A 19,809-nucleotide genomic window follows, 5' to 3' on the forward strand; every position below is an offset into this window, starting at 1 on the left:
TCTCTGTGTGTGACACCTGGTCTGAGGGTAATAAATGTCAGATATGAACTACATTTATTAGAGTTTGAGAGAAAATGTAAGTGTGGAGCAGACGTTGGCCAGACAGCAAAATGAGAGAGCTGGGGACAGCAGCATACTGTTTTCCTCCAGTATTTTCCAAGCTGCTGGTGTCCAGTAACACCAGAGCTCATTGTCCAGAGTTCTTGAGAGAGAAAAGCTCAGCAGGTATGATGCCAGTGGACTGGAATGTGGTGGACGTGTGGGAGGGCAGGGGGTGAAAGGCAGGACGGTGGCTGGACGTTTCTAGGTAAAGACTGATATGCTTTGGAAAACGTGTCTGGTGTCCAGTTCCTCACCTGGGTGTAAAACACACTGAGCTACAAGGAAAAACTGCTTTCTCTTCCAGGGGACAGTGAGACAAAATTTCACAATATGAAAGTTTCATCGGCATTTACAAAAAAGGACTGGTGTTTCTCTCTCTGCTTATCGTCTTTGTGATCGTCTTTCACATCTGTTTATCTTTTCAAATCATCATGAGATCCACATTGTTCACAGCTACTACCAGCTGTCTTCAAGGAGTCCACACCCTGTCAGAAATTTCTAAGACATTGTTTGTTGGGTGTGGGGCCACACAACATTCTGTTCCCAAATCAAGACTTCATCTACAAGAAAAGATCTTTTCTCAGTCTTTCGTTTGACCTCGTAACATTAAATCTTACTCAGAAGTGGGAAGGAATCTGACAATAAATAAAAGGACGTTGAACCCCCCGCTGCATTCCTCTGGAGGCTTTATAGCCTCATTGTGGCCTCAGGAAAAGGCTAGAAGGTTCACCTTGGAAAAACAGTCCACCCTACCAGTGCGAGCTTGTTCTGTTTGTTTTCTCATGGTCAGGAGTCTTGTTCAGACCCTTCCAAACTTCAAATCTTTGACGAAGGAGTGAGGACGTAAAAACAGACGCAGAGCAGCTGCTCAGTGTTACATAATCACAGTAGAATTATACAGAACGGCAATATGTCAAATTTACTTTTATTATATGACGTTAATTCCACAAAACAATGAGTGAAATCTGAAGCACAGACGTGCAGAGAGACTGAAAGCTGCTGTGAAGCATTTCATTTACAAGAGACTTTTCCGGAGACTTGTCCCAGGGAGCAACAGCCCTTCTGAAAGGGTTACATAAGAGAGGGAGAAAACTGGGAAAGGGGGATTTCAAAACCCGATTATATGTAGGAATTAGGAAAAAAGAGAAAGAAAGAGGTGGGGGCCGGAGGTTTGGAGCCGGCTATTTCCTCTCCTCTCTACACGCATTGTTCATCCAGCAGCTGGACACATTTAAAAGCGGGGGAGGTGCTGCCCTGACTTTCCGCCACCGCCGCTTCTGGAAATGCGTCCAAGGAGAGATTTGCCAGGTGAATCAACTGGAGCGGGCTGATAAGAAGTCCAGGTTGACTCGTGCTGCCATAAAGCTGGAGATCGAGCAGAACAGGGCAAAGTTGACGAGTCAGGAAAGCGCCACGCCCTCCTGTCTACCTGTTCTTTACCTGTATTTCCAAGACATTTGTTCCACCTGCTGTCCTGCACAGGAACTGCTGCGCTCAGCAATAAAACCATCGAGTTCGGAAAGGGAATCTGGATTTAATTCCCCCAATTCCCCACATCCACAGATTTAGAAAATGTTCCAGTTGTGGGGTAGGTGCTTGTGAGAAAGACGTAAAATGGTTCATAATGAGATGATAGAAGAGGCCAGCAGCTCTGTAAGCTCCCCGTTGTTCAGCTTCGTCAGCTCCTGCGCCGCAGTTGCTGTGTAATCGGAAAAAGACGGAGAGGCGCCCCAACAAACACCAGGGAGAAGGGAGTTAAGATCTAAAAAGGAATCATTCATTCGCAGTTGGGGCGCATGCGTGACACCCATGTGGTCACTCCTTTGTCTGTCTGTTTCATAACCCCGAGAGAGTGAAAAAAGGAAGGAAGGAAAAGGTCTCACATTACATACTGACCACGAAGGAATTCCACTAAATAGTTCGGAAAACACCCTGACAAAAGACTCCCATGTGAATTCCGAGTAGATGCATTACAAAACTAATTTAAAAAACTTGGCAACCTTCTCTTAATAAAAATATTTGTTATAATTTTTGGCGCAGTTCTAGGCACAGTGTGCGGTGAACAGCCTATTTTTTGGGGGGGATTAATGCCCCCTGCTACGTCTTTATCTCCTGCTCCTGTTTGTGTACTCACTCCACATTCCAACAGCAGAGACGAGGAACAAAGTCCTCCTTCCCGGCAGAACAAGGGAGTGAGAGACGGGGCAGTGAGGAAGGGCGGGGGAATGAAAAGGCCGGGACTTGTTTCTTTCATAACATGAACCAGAAGTTCTGGTCAGTAGATACCACTCCCATGTCAAAGGTCATGGCTGAGAGGGGCCGTTCTGAACACTCTTTAACTGTAAATAATAAAAAAAAAAACTCATTTAAACTTCTGATGATGTATTTCAGTTTATGTTGATTAGACGATTGGACGTCTAGACACAAAGACTCCACTTCATGCGTGACACCAGTCATTGTGTTTGGCAGTTGCTAAGCAGATAAAAAGGGAAAGGAGCTTGATACATGGTCTTGACACTTCTCAGCCACTTTCATACACTTGTGCCGCCCTCAGCAAACACATGAGGCATTTCTCTGGACTATGTGCAGAAGAAAGGGGAGGTGCAGTGTGGGTAAAATTACCAACAAACCATTACTGCCTTACATTATCCAAAGTGATTTACTAGCACTGTCCCAGCAGAGAACCCCGGGGACGTGATCATCCGGGACAGAGTTGTTGCCCTGTCTGACTGGATGTGTGCAGCGTGTGTGTCATGTCCAGAAATCATCTTCCACACAGCTATTTTCCATCATTAAAAAATACAAGATCGTCAGCAAACGCAGCCTGTCATGCATTTAAGTTGCTAGGAGACGATAGTAATCCTCCACAGCCGAGTGATGACGTTCTCCTTACTGGCTTAGAACCAGACAAATCCAGACAGAGGATCTAGTAACGGCAGAGGCCATGAAAGAACATATCCTGTCTTAACAACTCTGTACATTTACAACATAGAACAGAATTTGGTGTCAACATGATAACATGATAAAAATGAAGTAAAGAATCTAGTTCAACTCCAGTTCAGCACGTGAAAAGGAAAGTTCTCATGCAGCGCTGCGATAAGGGAACCTGAACACCACAGTCATCTGTACTGTGGAATGAATTGTCCAACTTTAGGCCTCATGGACAAAAATGGTAGCTCATAGTCTTTCAGCTCTTTCAGCACACAGTTGAGAAATTTGGTGTGTAAACTTCATTCCAATTTGTCAAGAAGTAGCCGAACGAGCCATTAAGGGAACATCCCCTTGGCAAGAGTATGTTTTCCATCTAAAAATGGGTGTGTCGTGTATAAGAGGGACGTGTGAGACAGACAGTTGTGCAAGATTGTGTCTGAATTTCTTAACATCATTCACGTCCATGTGAAACATGTCCAACGTGTGTCATTTGAATATTAGTAATGTCAGGTGTACAACCCCCATATAATTATCTCATTCTGACCTTGTTTGTGAGTTGAATAAACCAGATCTAGTGAGTGACACAGCAGCCACCCTTCCGGTGACATCAATCGACCCTGACGTCCCTCATCATGACTGATATGGCTGATATCTAGGCGTCTGCACTCATCTCCAATGAATTTTGAGACGCCTGGGTGTTGCAGGTTGGATTTGATCAGAGGGAAACATTTGTTTGTGTTCAGTCATGTTAGATGTTAGTTTTCTAGCATTCGTGTTGATGTAGAAGACCAGGTATACTCAGAAGATGACCATTGACATGCTATTTACCAGCAGGATGCAGGATGAAGGACAGTCTGTATGGGACTGTTTCACAGGCCTGGCCTGCAACAAGAAGCCCACAGTCCAGCAGCAATTACCACCCAGTGCAGATGAATCTCGGCCTTTGATAGGGAGTCCTGTACATGTGCCAAAGTGTGGGGAGTCTTTTTATGGGGTCCAAGGTCAGGCTGGAGCCATTTCAGGCCACATGGAGTCCAGCTGAGGACTGGGAAAATAAAGAGGCTTTAAGATGTTAAAGGCATAATGGAAACAGTGTTCTCCTTGCCTGCTGCACGTCTGATATGAACATGTGACTCTGTGTCATCGTCTCTTCCCTGCCTTATCAGACACTGATAAGTCAGGATAAATCAAACCGCGTATAGTGTCAATTCTTACTAAAGCTTTTTGGGATGAGTGATGAAGAACAAATATGTTGAAACAGAATGGAACATCACTCACATGATTGTCCAGCCCACAAGAGACCTAACTTTTAAAATAATTATTGTGTATTACAATGACCAACTATGGCATCATAAAGAGTTCAGGTCTTCTTTGAATGACAGAAGGAAGGTCCACCTAACGTTTGTAGTTATTGAGTAACTTCAGAAAAGTCAATGGACGTATTACAAATGCACTGATGCTGTTCCCTGGAATTGATTCCCAAGTTAGTTTTATGGTCTGGTTGGTTTTGATGTGGTAATCATTTCTGCCTGTCCCTCCTGTGGGTAAGGATGAGTAAATGGGAGGTTACACACCCAGAGAAAACTAAATATTCTGATCTTCTGGCCTGACAGGACTGGAATACCTGCATGCCCAGTAATGCATGAGGCCACATGTGCATGACTAAAGGGCAATCTTAGACTTTATCTTCACATAAAACAGCCCTTCGTGAAAGCTCATAATCACCACAGCGATAAAGGAAGTTCATTGGAAAAACTGAAGAAATGTATGTGTTTGTGTATATATGTTGAAGGCACTCACCAGAGCGGCATCTTTGGGGAAAATGTTATTTTTGTCTTTCCCACAGTGCTGGTGGAAATTGCAGGAGATCTCGGGTTACACGCCTGCAGTCGTCTCTTTGTCCTTGCCTGTGTACTCAGACTAATTGTTGTTTTGTTTAACCGCCCTTGGACTCACATCCTTTCAGAGGTGTGTCACAAACACATGATCCATATGGTGTTCAATTTTTACTTCTGAACAAATCAAAAAGTCATTTGTAGGGAGAGTGAAGTTTCGTCTTTTTTTCCTGTGAAATAATCAGTGAAGTGAATAAAACATTTCTGTCACTGAACTGTGTGACTGAATCATTTCAACTACTTTTAATTTTTTTTTTTTTTTTTTTTACAAAAAAGTACTTTTTAATCTTAATTTATCTTTATCTTGGGTTTTTATCGTCAGTATACAAAAATACCTGTTGCAGTGAAACATAAAACACATTTTTCAAACTTTAACAAAAAGACCAACAAGATAAAAAGCCTGAGCAACTGTGCGGGTGGGATGAAGAGGAAGGAGTAGGAGGGAGGGGAGGGGCAGCGGTCAGGAGGCGGAGTTGTAGGACCTCAGTATATAATCGCCATTTCCACCTCCCTCTCAGTCCTGTGTGCTCCTGTTGCTCAACTCACACTGCGCCTCTCAGCTACATCTCTTCCAGCAGCCATGAGTCTGAGAACTTCTTACTCCATTCGCTCTTCCAGCTCCAATGTGCCTCTGGCTCAGGTGTCCATTGGCCGGACCTCTGCAGCGCCGACGTACCGGGCAGCGAGCATCTACGGGGGTGCTGGGGGGCAGGGAACCCGCATCTCATCTGTTTCATACTCTGGTGTTCGCAGTGGTGCCCCGTCCTCCTCCTTCTCCAGCTCCATGCAGGTGGGAGGCAGCTCTGCCACCAGTGCTATCATGGGTAATGAGAAGGTGGCCATGCAGAATCTGAATGACCGACTGGCCTCCTACCTGGAGACGGTTCGCAGCCTGGAACAGGCCAACAGCAAACTGGAGCTGCAGATCCGTGAGGCGCTAGAGAAGAGAGGTCCTGATGTCCACGACTACAGTCGCTACCAGGCAACCCTGGATGACCTGCGCAAGAAGGTGGGTGAAGTGAAGCTTGTAGAGCAGAGGAGGTCTAAAAGGACATTTGAAACTAAATTAAAAGTCTGAATAAATAATCTTAAAGTGCTTGAAAAGTACATTTCTGAGGTCAGAATATGACTGGATGATGGCCAGCAATGATGTGTAAAAGACCAACAGGATGCAGGATGTCTGGACTTCAGACTGTGAATAAGAAGTTCCTTCCTGTATTTATTTTTCCATTTCCACACATTTCCACATCATTCAGTCCTGCAGGAGACATCATGGCTTTACGGAAACCCCAGCATTAAAATAATGTCTGTGATAATTGTAATTTTATTTCATCCATTGCAGGGTGTTGCCTTCAGTTATAAATATATCTGTGGCATTCATAATCAGGCAATATTTTACCTACAGACATATTTAATGGTGTTTTCATTCTGATTGAAATTCCATTTCATCATGTGTCATATCACCTACAACTATGAGTCATGATTAGTGTGATTGTGAGATAATTATTTTTTGACTTTAGGTTTGATTCAGTAGATTGTCAGGTTGTAGTGGATGTGACGTCCTGGACTTGTTTTGTGCTGAGCAGAATGTCTTATCAGCACTTTTCACCAGATACTGTCCCACCGCCATGCCAACTTTCTCATCTTCCCATCCAGAAGCAACACTGTTGGTCACTGATTAATCTGTGGACTTTGTCACCCGCACAGTCCTTATCTCAGAAAACACTGCAGCTGCTATGAGACATGGCACTAGATAATTCACTTTCTGTTTGACAAATATTGTGAACTGTACTGATATAATCATATTTTAATAATTCAGCTTGTATGGAGCAGTGGTTATTCATTAATTTACCATAGAACATATTTTTGGTTTTACAAACACCAAAATAATCGTATTACTTTTGAATTCTAGGTCTTTGATGCCACTGTTGACAACGCTCGTCTGGTGCTCCAGATCGACAATGCCCGTCTAGCTGCTGATGACTTCAGAGTGAAGTGAGTTTCATTTTCATCCTCTTACACATTTAAATCTATTCAAAGTAGTTTGCAGTGTTCAGTATAGCCTCACTGTGACCTTGACGTGTCTGCAGGTATGAATCTGAGTTGTCCATTCGCCAGTCAGTAGAGGCCGATATTGTGGGCCTTAGAAAAGTCATTGATGACACCAATTTGAACCGTATGAACCTGGAGAGTGAAATTGAAGCACTGAAGGAGGAACTGATCTTCCTCAAGAAGAACCATGATAATGTAAGTCGCTTGTTTACACAGAATAATGCTAAAAATCATCTCAAATAAAACTTTTGAAAAAACTTTTTTTCTGCAGGAAGTAATTGAGCTACGCAACCAGATCGCTCAGTCTGGAGTACAAGTGGATGTCGATGCACCAAAAGGTCAGGACCTTGCTCAGATAATGGAAGAAATGAGAGCCAAATATGAAAAGATGGCCCTGAAAAACCAGGAAGAACTGAAAAAATGGCATGAATCACAGGTATCTTCACAGCTCTGGCTATAACAAGAGTGGCCCTGATGTGCTTTCGGAGTTTTCCCTCATGCATGTTTCTCTTTTGTAGATCTCAGAAATTCAGGTTGAGGTAACTCAGAATACAGAAGCCCTGCAGGGCGCACGCACAGAAGTCAACGACCTGCGGAGACAAATTCAGACGCTAGAGATTGAGCTTGATTCACAGAAGAGCTTGGTGAGTTCACCTAGAAAAGGCTGCTTTTGTTCTGGACACAAGGAACGAGCTACTTCACGCTTTTGTCCTCCTTTAGAAAGCCTCGCTGGAAGGCACCCTCCGCGACACAGAGCTGCGCTATAACATGGAGATCGAGAGCCTCAACGCTATCATCCTTCAGCTGGAGGCTGAACTGACGCAGCTGCGCAGCAACATTCAGCAGCAGACGCAGGAGTATGAGGCGTTGCTCAACCTCAAAATGAAGCTGGAGGCCGAGATCGCCACATACAGGAGACTTCTGGATGGCGGCGATTTCAAGTAAGTCATGTGGACACTTCAACATGCCTACATCATTACTCGACTTGGTGAAATGAAATTAAATGCAAGACCTGATCATGTCTCCAGGCTCCAAGATGCACTAGATGAGCAGCAGAAAACAGTGAAAACAAAAGTCATGACCGTCACACAGACATTGGTGGATGGGAAGGTGGTGTCATCAACCACAGAAACCAAGGAAAGGGCCTTCTGAGCCAGCGGGTGTATTAACACCAACACCTCATGCAACAAACAAATGAAAAATGAATGATCTACACCATCAATGGCATTAAACTTTTTCATCATTTATATGACTTTTTGCCTTTATTTCTAGTTATATACAATTCAAAGGGATTGTCATTGTGAAACACTGCAGCACAGCACACGGTGACAGTGAAATGTGTCCTCTGTGTTTAACCATCATCCTTGGTGAGCAGAGGGCAGCGCCCGGGGAGCAGTGTGTGGGGATGGTGCTTTGCACCACTTCTGACATGCTCTGTTTTGGGGCAGTGGTGGCCTAGCGGTTAAGGAAGTGGCCCCGTAATCAGAAGGTTGCTGGTTCAAATCCCGATCCGCCGATGTGCCACTGGTTAAATGTAGAGGACACATTTCACTGTGTGCCCCGTGTGCTGTGCTGCTGTGTATCACATGTGACAATCACTTCACTTTCACTTGCTCAGTGGCACATTGGCGGTTCAGGATTCGGGGTCATTTCCTCACCCGCTAGGCCACCACTGCCCACCACTGTGAACAAATGGTCAGAGAAACACAACATTTATTTCATGTTAACAGTTTGTCTCAGTGGGCTTTGAAAGGACCTACAATTGACACCCAACACATTTTGACCCTTTCTGCACGCAAGGGAAGTCCTTCCAGGGTGGAGTGAGGGGATTTGTCCATAATACACACTGTATTTTTTACATTGGGGTACACCTGGAGTGTGTGCCTAAACCCCAGCTTAGCCACCATTCTCCAGTCACTTAACACCTCCACTGGGTCTAGAGAACATCCTAGAACAGAGCTGGCCCTCCGGATCAGCCTTCCTGTCCCCAGCAGACCACTGCACTCCAAAGGACTGGAACCTCTGCCTGCTCTGCCCTTTTTTGTAAATTGCAATTATGTTATGAGTCCAGTCCAGTTTATTGTTCAGCTGAAAACCAAGGTAGCTCTCATGTAGCTCTCCACAGCCTCAAATTCACACCCTGGATGTTCAGTGTTTACAGTGGAAGATGTTTGTTCCCCTGTGGACGTCTACCACCAACTCATTAGTTTTTACAGTGTTGGTCTGTAGGTTGTTCTGCTGGCATCAGTGTAACAGGTCCTTACAGTTATGAACAGTTTAATATGGGTTTCAGATGTGTGTGTGTTACAGTACTGTAACTGGTTGGAGTTCAGAGACTTCCTCTCATGATAAAACTATATTTAACTCTGTGGCTTTACAGACACAATTTCCAATGGTACATTCAGTTTGATTACATATATTTTCTCTTTCATTTTTGAAGATCTTCATACTCTCTTTTAAAAGTTCTTTTCAAAAGCTCATGCTGAGCATAATGATGTTTTCCGGGGATCTGAAATGAAAGGTAGCCACTGGCAGTGTGCACTGGTTAATTTGAGATTTTCCACTGTGGTTTCCACTGAATGGAGTGGTTGATGCTGTGTGATTCACAGTTTCCATTTTGGCTATTGCTTTTTTTGTACACCAACCAACCATGATGGGTAAAATGGTCTCTTGCTGGAAAATGAAGTGGAATAGAATGAAATGTGAGTGCCATGTCCGGTTAACATTCGACTGATTTTTTAAACTAGGTCATCTGCTATAACAGCTACCATTTGTATTTCAAACTGATTCTGATACATAAACTACACAAAGGCTTCTGGGAGTTTCAGAGAACCTGAGTAGCTGAAACCTCCTCAGCTGCTGTTAATAAAAGGTTTATATAGACATTTTAACCAATCCAACATGGATTTCTCCCTCAGTCAATCAGTAGCCTGGGATTAATCATCCTCCCTGAGTGACCTTTAAATGCAGCATTCGAACACTGGATTTAGAACCTACTCGAAAGTGACGAATGCAACATATTTTTCACATGTAATATTGTCCCTGGGTTGGCACCCAAACAAATTCCTGGCTGTTTTTATGCGTCACTGGAATCAAGCCATCCCACATGGAATCTGGAATTCAGTGGTTTTTGTTTTTTCCTCTTCCACCAGCTCCCATCACTCCCATGGTGCTACTAAACTCTCATAATCCCATGCTGTTTGAAAGCTCTCTCAGATCTGACTTTTTTAATGTTTAGAAATTACAGATAAAGTCGAAGTAGAGCATTTAAAAACGGTTGTTACTCAGAAATGCAAGGAAAATTGAAAACTCTCAGTTCATAGTTAACCTGCTGAATATAAATGTAAACTAGGGCAGGTCATTGACACAGCTCTGATCACTTTTAATAATGTGGAGTTAAATATATTAGTCCATATATATCAGCGTTTTTTACGTTTTCAAAATGTGTTCAAAAATAACTTTAGTAACATGAGACATGAAAGACATTAAATGGCTAATGATCTTAACGTGTAATTCTAATTTAGTGAAGTCTCACCGATAGCAGAGAGCCAGGATTTCAGATGTTCGTCAATGAGCCCTGAAATTCCACAAATTCCATTTCTCCAGGCTTCCTGCAGAGGAGCTTAGTAAAACTACAGGTTGGGTTTTCATTACCCTCAGGCTGCTCAGTCATGCCTCCCAATTCTGTTTGTCTGCATGACTGGACATTTGAATTTTATTTCAAATAACCATTTTAATATTTTAGCTGTTTGTGAAAGAATATATTACATTTACATTTACAGCATTTATCAGACGCCCTTATCCAGAGAGACTTACAATCAGTAGTTACAGGGACAGACTCCCTGGAGACACTTAGGGTTAAGTGTCTTGCTCAGGGACACAATGGTTGTAAGTGGGATTTGAACCCGGGTCTTCTGGTTCATAGGTGAGTGTATTACTCACTAGGCTACTACCACCCTATTAACCCCTACATCATTATTCTACATTTGGAGTAATTTCAATGCTTTCACTTAATTTCTGTCTGTCTATTTATGCCAATCCAGTGTCGCTAACAAGAAGATTCAAATTCATCTGCAGGGCGTGGTGTGTGTGCTTTATAGCTTTATATGTGAGTCACATCCTTTGTGGAAAGGCTTCCCCTGAGTGCCATTGAACTTACAGTAGACTGGGATGGATTGGAAAAGGGAAAAATATCCAAAAGCCACAGACTGGCTTTTACTTTTCCCTCCATGCGTCATTCATCCCAGTGTAGGCAAATTCATGCCACTGTTACTAATTTAAGCTTGGTGGACGTGGCCTCATGTTGCCTTGGAAACCAAACAAACACGCCTGTTGAAAGTTGTCATGAACAACCAAACTCATGACTGAAGAAAAACAAGAAAAACGTAAAAAAGATTAATTATACACACACACACACACACACACACACACACACACATATATATATATATATATATATATATATATAAATCTTTCTACATACATTTGTGTTTGTGATGTAGAAATAAAATATATGTATATGTATGTACAGTACAGGCCAAAGATTTGGACACATCTTCTCATTCAATGTCAATTTCTTTATTTTCCTGACCTTTTATATTGCTATAGATATATAATTGTGGTTTCCCTAACAATCATGTGTTCAGTAAAAATCGATTCTTTCGATGTGCACAACAACATGCATACATTTTTTAGATAAACAGGAACTGTATGGTAATTTATAATTTCTACCAAAGGCAGTGAACAATAACACGGGGTCATAGGGTCAGAACTACAACATTTAAAACAACACAACTGTTGGGTGAGTGAACTTTATCCAGGGTAACGAATGAAACATAGAGGACTGAATGAGACACCAAGCACTTCAACAATAAAACTGGTCTTTCTGTCGACTCCAATACACAGGAACCAGGTGTCTTTACAGTGGGAACAGGGTATGGGATTTGCTTAAAAAAAAATCACACAACAAAAAGCTGGACATCCTTTCAAGTTCCTGTCAGCGTGACCTATGTTGTGAAGTATTTAACCCATAACCTGCCATAGAGTGCCTCTTAATTCTTGTCTTACAAATCAGGACATGAAACACACAGTTTAGTAGAATCTACACACAAAAATGATAGTGATTATGATAAATGCTGTAAATGTAAATGTAAAAAGGACACTGGTCAAATCAGAATAGCTCTCAGAACAACTTTCATATGCAGGAAAAAGCATAGAAGCGGACTGTAACATGTGTTATTACAAACAATCTCAGTTCCACAACTTAAAAAATGCATATGAACGAAAATAACTAAATGTACATACAAGAGGTGGAGATTAACTGGTACTGTTCTTTAGCAACATTTTTTTCGAATTTGGAAAGCATTTTACTTTAACTCAAGAGCACCAGATGGCGCCACATCCTTCTCTTTATCCTGTCATTGTACTCATGTTTTCATTCTCCTTGTGTATTTCTTCCTCCTTTATTCTCCACTTGGGTTAGTTGTCCGTCTATTATTGAGACCTATTAGAGTGCTATTTAAGTTACTTTTGGCTACATAATGTAAAACCATGATCCGTGGCTTGGGGTTCATCTGAACAATAAACTGGACTGGACTCACAACTAAAGGTGGCGGATCGATCCAAAATACCGCTAGTATTGACACCAAGTTGGTATTGATATCGGATCAATACAAGGACGCCGGGATCGATACTCCCTCTCTCTTACTTACAGTGCCAATGTTCCATGAGAGATTAAACTTGCTGGTACAAATACTGACTGTGCAATATAAAAAATATAAATATAAAAAAAAAAAAAAAAAAAAAAAAAAAAAAAATACCTCCCACATCAACGTGGCGCTAAGAAGACTCAACTGTGTTGTCATGTGTTTGCCTATGCACCATGACTATGCGTCACATGACTTATCGGCGCCACCATGCAAACAAGCAAGCAGGCCGGGGGCATCGCGCACACATAAGCAGCAGTACTACAGACTGAGACGGAATAATGGCAGAGAAGAAAAGGAGCGCCGTGTGGCTATATTTTCAGGCTGAAAATGAAACAACTGCAAGCTGTTTAATCTGTAAAAACGGTGTAAAATACTGTAATACAACCAATTTATTCAAGCATATGAAAAACCATGCGAAAGAAAATACAGAGCAATGGAGAGAATCGGAGAGAAATCCCCCTCCCCCTGACCCTGACAGACCCACACCCCCGACCCAGAGGCAGAGGTCATTGGAAGGGGCCTTTAAGCATGGCAAAGAAAATCCAGATAGTTGAATGGTGATGAACAATATTTTTGTCTTCTTTCCCCTTATTTGATATTCATTTTCAAAGTGCAACTGGCCATTTGTTACTTTAGCCAACTCAGAAGTATAAATTATGTAAATAAAGTATAAAAGTATAAAATAATACTTTAATATAATATGTTAATCCCATTCAAACATGCTATTTAAATAAATGCATTTTACTGGAACTGGAACTGAAACAAATGTACTGAATGTAGTTGGTTCAGATTTTATTGAATATAATTAACCTTGTGTGTTAATTGTGAAAGGGATACGCAATTTAAACTACAAGTGGATGTACTACATAGCTAATTATTTTTATTATTCCACTTAGCTGATTCCACAAGAGCAGTGGAGATTATGAGCAGGCTGGCAGAAATGACTGTGAAGGACCTGCAACCTCTTTCCATGGTGGAAAATGACGGCTTTAGGAATTTTGTGAGAACACTTGACCCACGGTACAAAATTCCAAATCGAAACTTCCATCTCTTTATGAAGACTGCTGCTATAAAGTCAGAAAGGCATTGTGATGTCGACAATGTTGTGCTTACAACTGGCATATTTAACAGTGTCATGCCACATCATAGATGAAAACTGACATACGTGCTAGAAACATGCTTTGTTACCGTACAACACACTGCATACAATATTTGTTCACTGTTAACCAACATTGCAGAAAAATGGGGCATAACAAACAAGATTTTAGCGGTGATAACTAATAATGGCGGCAACATGGCTGCTGCTGTTCGCAAGACAGGTTTGGCACACTACCCATGTTTTGCACACACTTTGAATTTGGTAGTGAAAGACTCTTTCAAGGCTCACCCTGACTTGATTGAGATTCAGCAAAAAAGCAGTGCTATTATTTCTTTCTTTCACCATAGCACTACTGTTATTGGGATTAAGGGAACAGCCCTTGAATGGTTCAGATAATATTTGACCAACCGATATCAGTTTGTGGACATCAATGGTGTTTCGTCTTCACATAGTAAAGTAGAGTTTGGTGTTCCACAAGGTTCTGTCCTAGGTCCGTTACCTTTAGGTGACGTCATCCGCAAACACGGTATTAGCTTTCATTGCTACGCTGACGACACACAGCTGTATCTGTCAGCAATGCCAGATCAGAGGCAGCAGCTGAACAATATAGAGAATTGTTTGAAGGACATTAGACAGTGGATGCTCACAACTTTCTCCTGATAAACCCTGACATGACAGAAGCTCTCGTACTTGGGCCTCAAGCAGCCAGGCATAAGCTGGCTGACTACACCATAACCCTGGATAGCCTTTCTATCTCAACGAGTATTGAAGTGAAGGATCTAGGTGTCATCATTGATGCAGGTCTCTCATTCAGTTCGCACGTAGATAATGTCACTAGAATAGCATTCTTTCACCTTAGAAATATTGCGAAAATAAGAAATATAATTTCAATGCATGATGCAGAAAAGTTGGTCCATGCATTTATTACATCAAGGTTAGATTACTGCAACGCATTACTGTCTGGATGCTCTAGTAGGTGCATGAGTAAACTCCAGCTAGTACAGAATGCTGCAGCCAGAGTTCTAACTAGAACCAGGAAATTTGACCACATCACCCCAGTCTTACAATCACTGCACACTGGTTACCCATCAAATTTAGGATTGACTACAAAATCCTACTTTTGACCTATAAAGCTCTAAATGGTCTCGCCCCGCAGTACCTGAGTGAACTTTTGGTTCTTTACGAACCGCCACGCCCCCTTCGATCAATGGGTGCGGGGTCACTACTGGTACCAAAAGTACAGAAGGTCACAGCTGGGAGCAGATCCTTCTCCTATAGAGCTCCGCAGTTGTGGAACGGCTTGCCTGTCAGTGTCCGGGACTCAGACACAGTCTCAGTGTTTAAATCCAATCTCAAAATCTGTTTTCTCTGGCTTTTTGTCCTAGACACTCATTTCACTTTGACACAGTGTCAATTATAAAGTCCAGTTTATCACAGAGTCCCCCTGTTAGACACAGACACAGACAAAGTTAAATTCACCCTAGTTAGGCTGTCCTAGTTAGGGTACTTTAGCCCCAATATACTACTATTACCACATATTTCAGTACAAGTCGTACAGTGCCACCGTCTGACCTGGTTATGTTTGTTTTCTCGGAGACACGGAATCAGGCGCCCAGACTACTGGCAGACCCCAGTGAAGAGACCAGCAGATAAATCCTGGTTCCTGACAATGGCTAAACGATGACATAGCATGAAACGAACCAGAAGGTCACCACAGCCACCACCACCGTTACAACTACAGCTTCAGGGATCTTCAGGGTCCCTCTCTCTATCACTCCTTCCCAAGGTTTCTTCCTCTCTTTTTTCTCTCTCCTAGAGTTTTTTTTGTGCGGAGTTTTTCCTTGTGTGCAGAAGGGTCAAGTGTGGGGGATGTCAACTGTAGGACCTGTCAAAGCCCATTGAGACGTACTGTATGTGATTTTGGGCTATATAAGAAATAAATGTTGGTGTTGAAAAGCTACTGAGAAGCTCAAAGAAATTCAGAAGCAGCATAAGCTGGGTCAGTGGTGGTCTAGTGGTTAAGGAAGCGGCCCCATAATCAGAAGGTTGCTGGTTCGAATCCCGATCTGCCAAGGTACCACTGAGGTGCTACTGAGCAAAGCACCGTCCCCACACACTGCTCCCCGGGCGCTTGTCATGGCTGCCCACTGCTCACTCAGGGTGTGCACTGTGTGCTGTGCTGCTGTGTATCACGTGTGACAATCACTTCACTTTCCTTGTTGAAACAAGGTGGAACTCTGTATTCTACATGTGGGAGAGACTGTCTAAGCAGAAGGAGGCAGTTATCACAGCCCTGTCTCCTTGGTAAGAGCTCACTTTGCTTAAGTGAGGAAGAATGGTCTGTCATCAGTCTCTCCCTCATTGCACTGAGACCATTTCAGGAAGCGACCAAGGAGATATCAGCTGAAAAACATGTTTCAGTATCAAAGGTGATTCCCCTGGTGTCACTCCTTCTCAGAACCTGTGCAGCTTCCCTGCACCAGGGCAGCAAGCTGGCTGTTGAGCTGTCAGTCCAATGTCACCATCGTTTCAGGGCTGTTGAAACGTTTTATGGTCTTGCTGTCAGCACCTCCCTGGACATTAGGTTTAAAAACCTGGGATTCCGCGACGCTGCAAATGTTGAGCATGTAAAAACTTGACTTATCACTGAAATGCAGTCAGTCAGTCAGCCCTCTGCAACTTCTGCATCAAGCTCAAGCTCTGCCACCAGCTCTGCCCCAGCTCCTGCAACTGCCAGGGGGCTGCTGCATCCCCACCTGTAGCAAAAGGTGGGTTATGGACAGAATTTGACTCTCAAGTCTTTGCATCTCAGCAGCATCGGACCTCTGGCACTGACTCCCTAATTGAAATGCGCAGGTACGCAGAAGAGAGGCCAATTCCACAAGATCAGGATCCACTACTTAAGTGGAAAAACAATGCGCCAAAATTTCCATCTCTGTGCAAACTTGCAAAAAAAAACTTGGGAGTAGTTGCTACATCGGTGCCTGCTGAAAGGATTTTTTCTACGGCAGGACAGTTAATAAGTCACAGGCGATGTGCAATAAAAGCAAAAAATGTGAACATGATACTGTTCTTGAACAAGAACCTTTAAGCAGGTGGTAGTAGCCTAGTGGCTAACACACTCAACTATGAACCATAAGACCCATGTTCAAATCCCACTTACTACCATCGTGTCCCTGAGCAAGACACTTAACCCTAAATTGCTCCAGGGGGACTGTCCCTGTAACTACTGATTGTAAGTCGCTCTTGATAAGGGCGTCTGATAAATGCTGTAAATGTAATGTAAAGGTAAGCAAAATCTATGTTCTGCCTAGGAGGGATGCTTCTGGGAATCTTTCTTTTAAAAGGATTTGGGAGCTGTTCAGTTATTTAAGTGTTGTTTATTGTATTTTAACTATTTATTTAGTAAATTTTCTATTTAGGAAAGGTAGAAATTTTATTGTTTTGTAAGTTTTTTTATTTTTGTACTGTATTCAGCAAATCCTGAATACACCTTCTACGTAAAACTTACTTAAAATATTTATATTTAATATTTGTTTTATAGCATTTTTGTATCCTTGTTTATTTAAAAAAAGGGAAGAAGTTCAAAGAATGGAGAATTTGTATTTATGTTTGTATTCTATTTGCAAAAAGAGTTTTAATTTGTGTGAGTGGTAATTTTGTGCAATCCCTTTATTACTAAACACATTTAAAATTCAACACGTGTTACTGTTCCATTGTTACCTGTCATGGTCAACACTCATCCAGCCCACCAGAGAGCGCCAGACCAACCAGAAAGACCACGACCCGGAAGAGGAAACGGAAGCGTGCAGCATCGAGTATAAAAGTCGAGTGACCCAGAGGAGACGCTGCACGCTCTTTGTATGAGACTACTCATTCGAGACGTTTGCTGTATTAAACCACGACCTAGATCTATCAACCAATGAATTACGACCTTCGCCTGCCCCCGACTCCGAGAATTGCTTGACCCTTCGATCTACGACGACATCCAAGTTCCCCTGCCTTCCTGCCTCCCCAGCCGTCCTCTCGTCCCGCCCCCGCTCCTGGACAACCCTGAAACCCGCCGTCTTCCTATTCTCCTCTGCCCCGGTAACCCCCACGGATCCCGACTTCCCTTCCTGCCGCACTGCGGCGCGTCCTCTTCTTTCTCCACGTCCCCATTCCCCGCCAGTCTCTCCCCCCACAGACCAAACGCCCCCGATCCTCCTCCCCAGCCCCTAGCATGTCTGCCAATGCGTCACAGAACTCACCGTGTGACATTACCTTTTATTGTGATGATAAAGTATTTTCTATTTACCTAGAAACTCAAATTCTGTCCAATAATCTAATGGAAAACTCACAAAAACACTTAAATATCAAAGACATTCATTCAGATATAGTAATTTAATGATGTATCCACCGTCATTATTAAACAGTATCGGTATCGGAGATACTGGCCCTGTATTTACTTGGTATCGGATCGATTTGAAAACTTGCGGTATCGCACACCACTACTCACAACACAAATGCACTCTATAAAAAAGGGCAGAGCAGGCTGTACCTGCTGTGGAGTCTCAGGTCTTCTGGAGGACAGGGGCAACTCTGGAGAATTTTTAGTGGCACAGGCAAGGAGGTAGCTTCTTCCTCTGTGAGCTCACGTGTCAGCTGAATCTTTGGTACTGATACAGTGGCTCTGTCTTGATTGTGGGGTCCATTCCAGTCAATCCGATAGTCCTCAGAAACCTGAATGAAACAAACTAGATTAGTCTTGTTACAGGTGCATTCAAATATCACAAGAGATTGTTTCTGAATGTGTCTGATGAATATTGTCTGAATGTGTCTGATGAATATTAATATTCAAAAAAAATTTTTCGATATATTTTTTAGAAACATTTAAGAAAAAGACAATCTCAGCCCATGTATTGTAATATACAGTAATTGCTCCAATTATCATTGTAGTGTTAGTTTTAAATGTATAAGAATTTAGCAGAAAAAAGTAATCCACAATTTATCAAAGATAATTCAACTTCAAAGATAATTCAGCAATTCAACTTTTTAAGTCCTACTTAACACTTTGAGCTTTGTGACACTTTGTGAACACATGCTTTATCACTGTAGGATCTTCCGTAGGATCTTGCTCTCTGTATCTTGTCCAGAGTATTACATGATTCCATCCATGTAACTGGGAGTAACACGGAAACGAGGTAACGTGACTTCTATAAAGATGGCCACTGCCAGCCACTCAGTCATTGATTGACTTGCGTCATCGAGACTCGGCTCCTCGCTACTCGCCACTCAGTAAGACCGTTCCTACCCTTATCGAATCCTTTCTTCTGAACTCCTGTCCCATCCTATATTGTACCCTAACGCTTTGCATTTGCAGATTAAGTCGGAGGGAACTTACTTGCCTCCTTGCGTTCCTCGTCTCCTCCTACACGTGCACACTCCTTTGTGAGAGCACATCACATCCCCATGGAACCCCTTGCATCTCCACTCACTATCACCTCCGTGGACGGTCAACCCATCTTATTGGGACCCATCACTCACCGCACGGTTACTCTCCAGCTCCAGATAGACTCCCACGTTTAAAAAAACTGTTTTTTATTATCACCATCATTTACATTTACGGCATTTGGCAGACGCCCTTATCCAGAGCGACTTACAACGTGCTTTCATCATCACCTCACCACTCCTCCTCGGTTTCCCCTGGCTGTCTCTCCATGAACCACATCTCTCCTGGTCATCCAGGTGTGGTGTTGGAGTGGGGAGCGCATTGTCATCGCCACTGTCTTCTGCCACAGCCCTCCCCGTCTGCCACCTCTATTCCAGAATCAACCTGTCCCATTTTAGATAACGTCCCTTCCTGTTACAACGACCTATCCGCCATCTTCAGTCCGTCCAAATCTTCCCAGCTGCCACCCCATCGGCCATGCGACAAGGCCATTGACCTGCTACCGGGAACCACTCTACCTAGAGGACATCTCTACTCCCTTTTGAAAGCAGAGTAATTGGCCACGGAGCAGTTTGTGGCTGAGGCACTTCA

At 42.9% G+C, this 19,809-nt stretch overlaps 1 protein-coding gene across 1 annotated transcript; it reads left to right on the forward strand.

The window, feature by feature from the left end:
• Positions 1–5,446: 5,446 nt before the first annotated feature.
• Positions 5,447–8,227, forward strand: krt18a.1 (keratin 18a, tandem duplicate 1). Its single transcript, XM_028968516.1, has 7 exons — positions 5,447–5,937; positions 6,841–6,923; positions 7,019–7,175; positions 7,252–7,416; positions 7,499–7,624; positions 7,701–7,921; positions 8,009–8,227. The coding sequence occupies exons 1-7, from the start codon at positions 5,509–5,511 to the stop codon at positions 8,130–8,132; spliced, it is 1,305 nt and encodes a 434-aa protein (XP_028824349.1). The 5' UTR covers positions 5,447–5,508; the 3' UTR covers positions 8,133–8,227.
• Positions 8,228–19,809: the final 11,582 nt, after the last annotated feature.

This window comes from Denticeps clupeoides, unplaced genomic scaffold (assembly GCF_900700375.1).
Source record: "Denticeps clupeoides unplaced genomic scaffold, fDenClu1.1, whole genome shotgun sequence".
Classification (NCBI taxonomy): domain Eukaryota; kingdom Metazoa; phylum Chordata; class Actinopteri; order Clupeiformes; family Denticipitidae; genus Denticeps; species Denticeps clupeoides.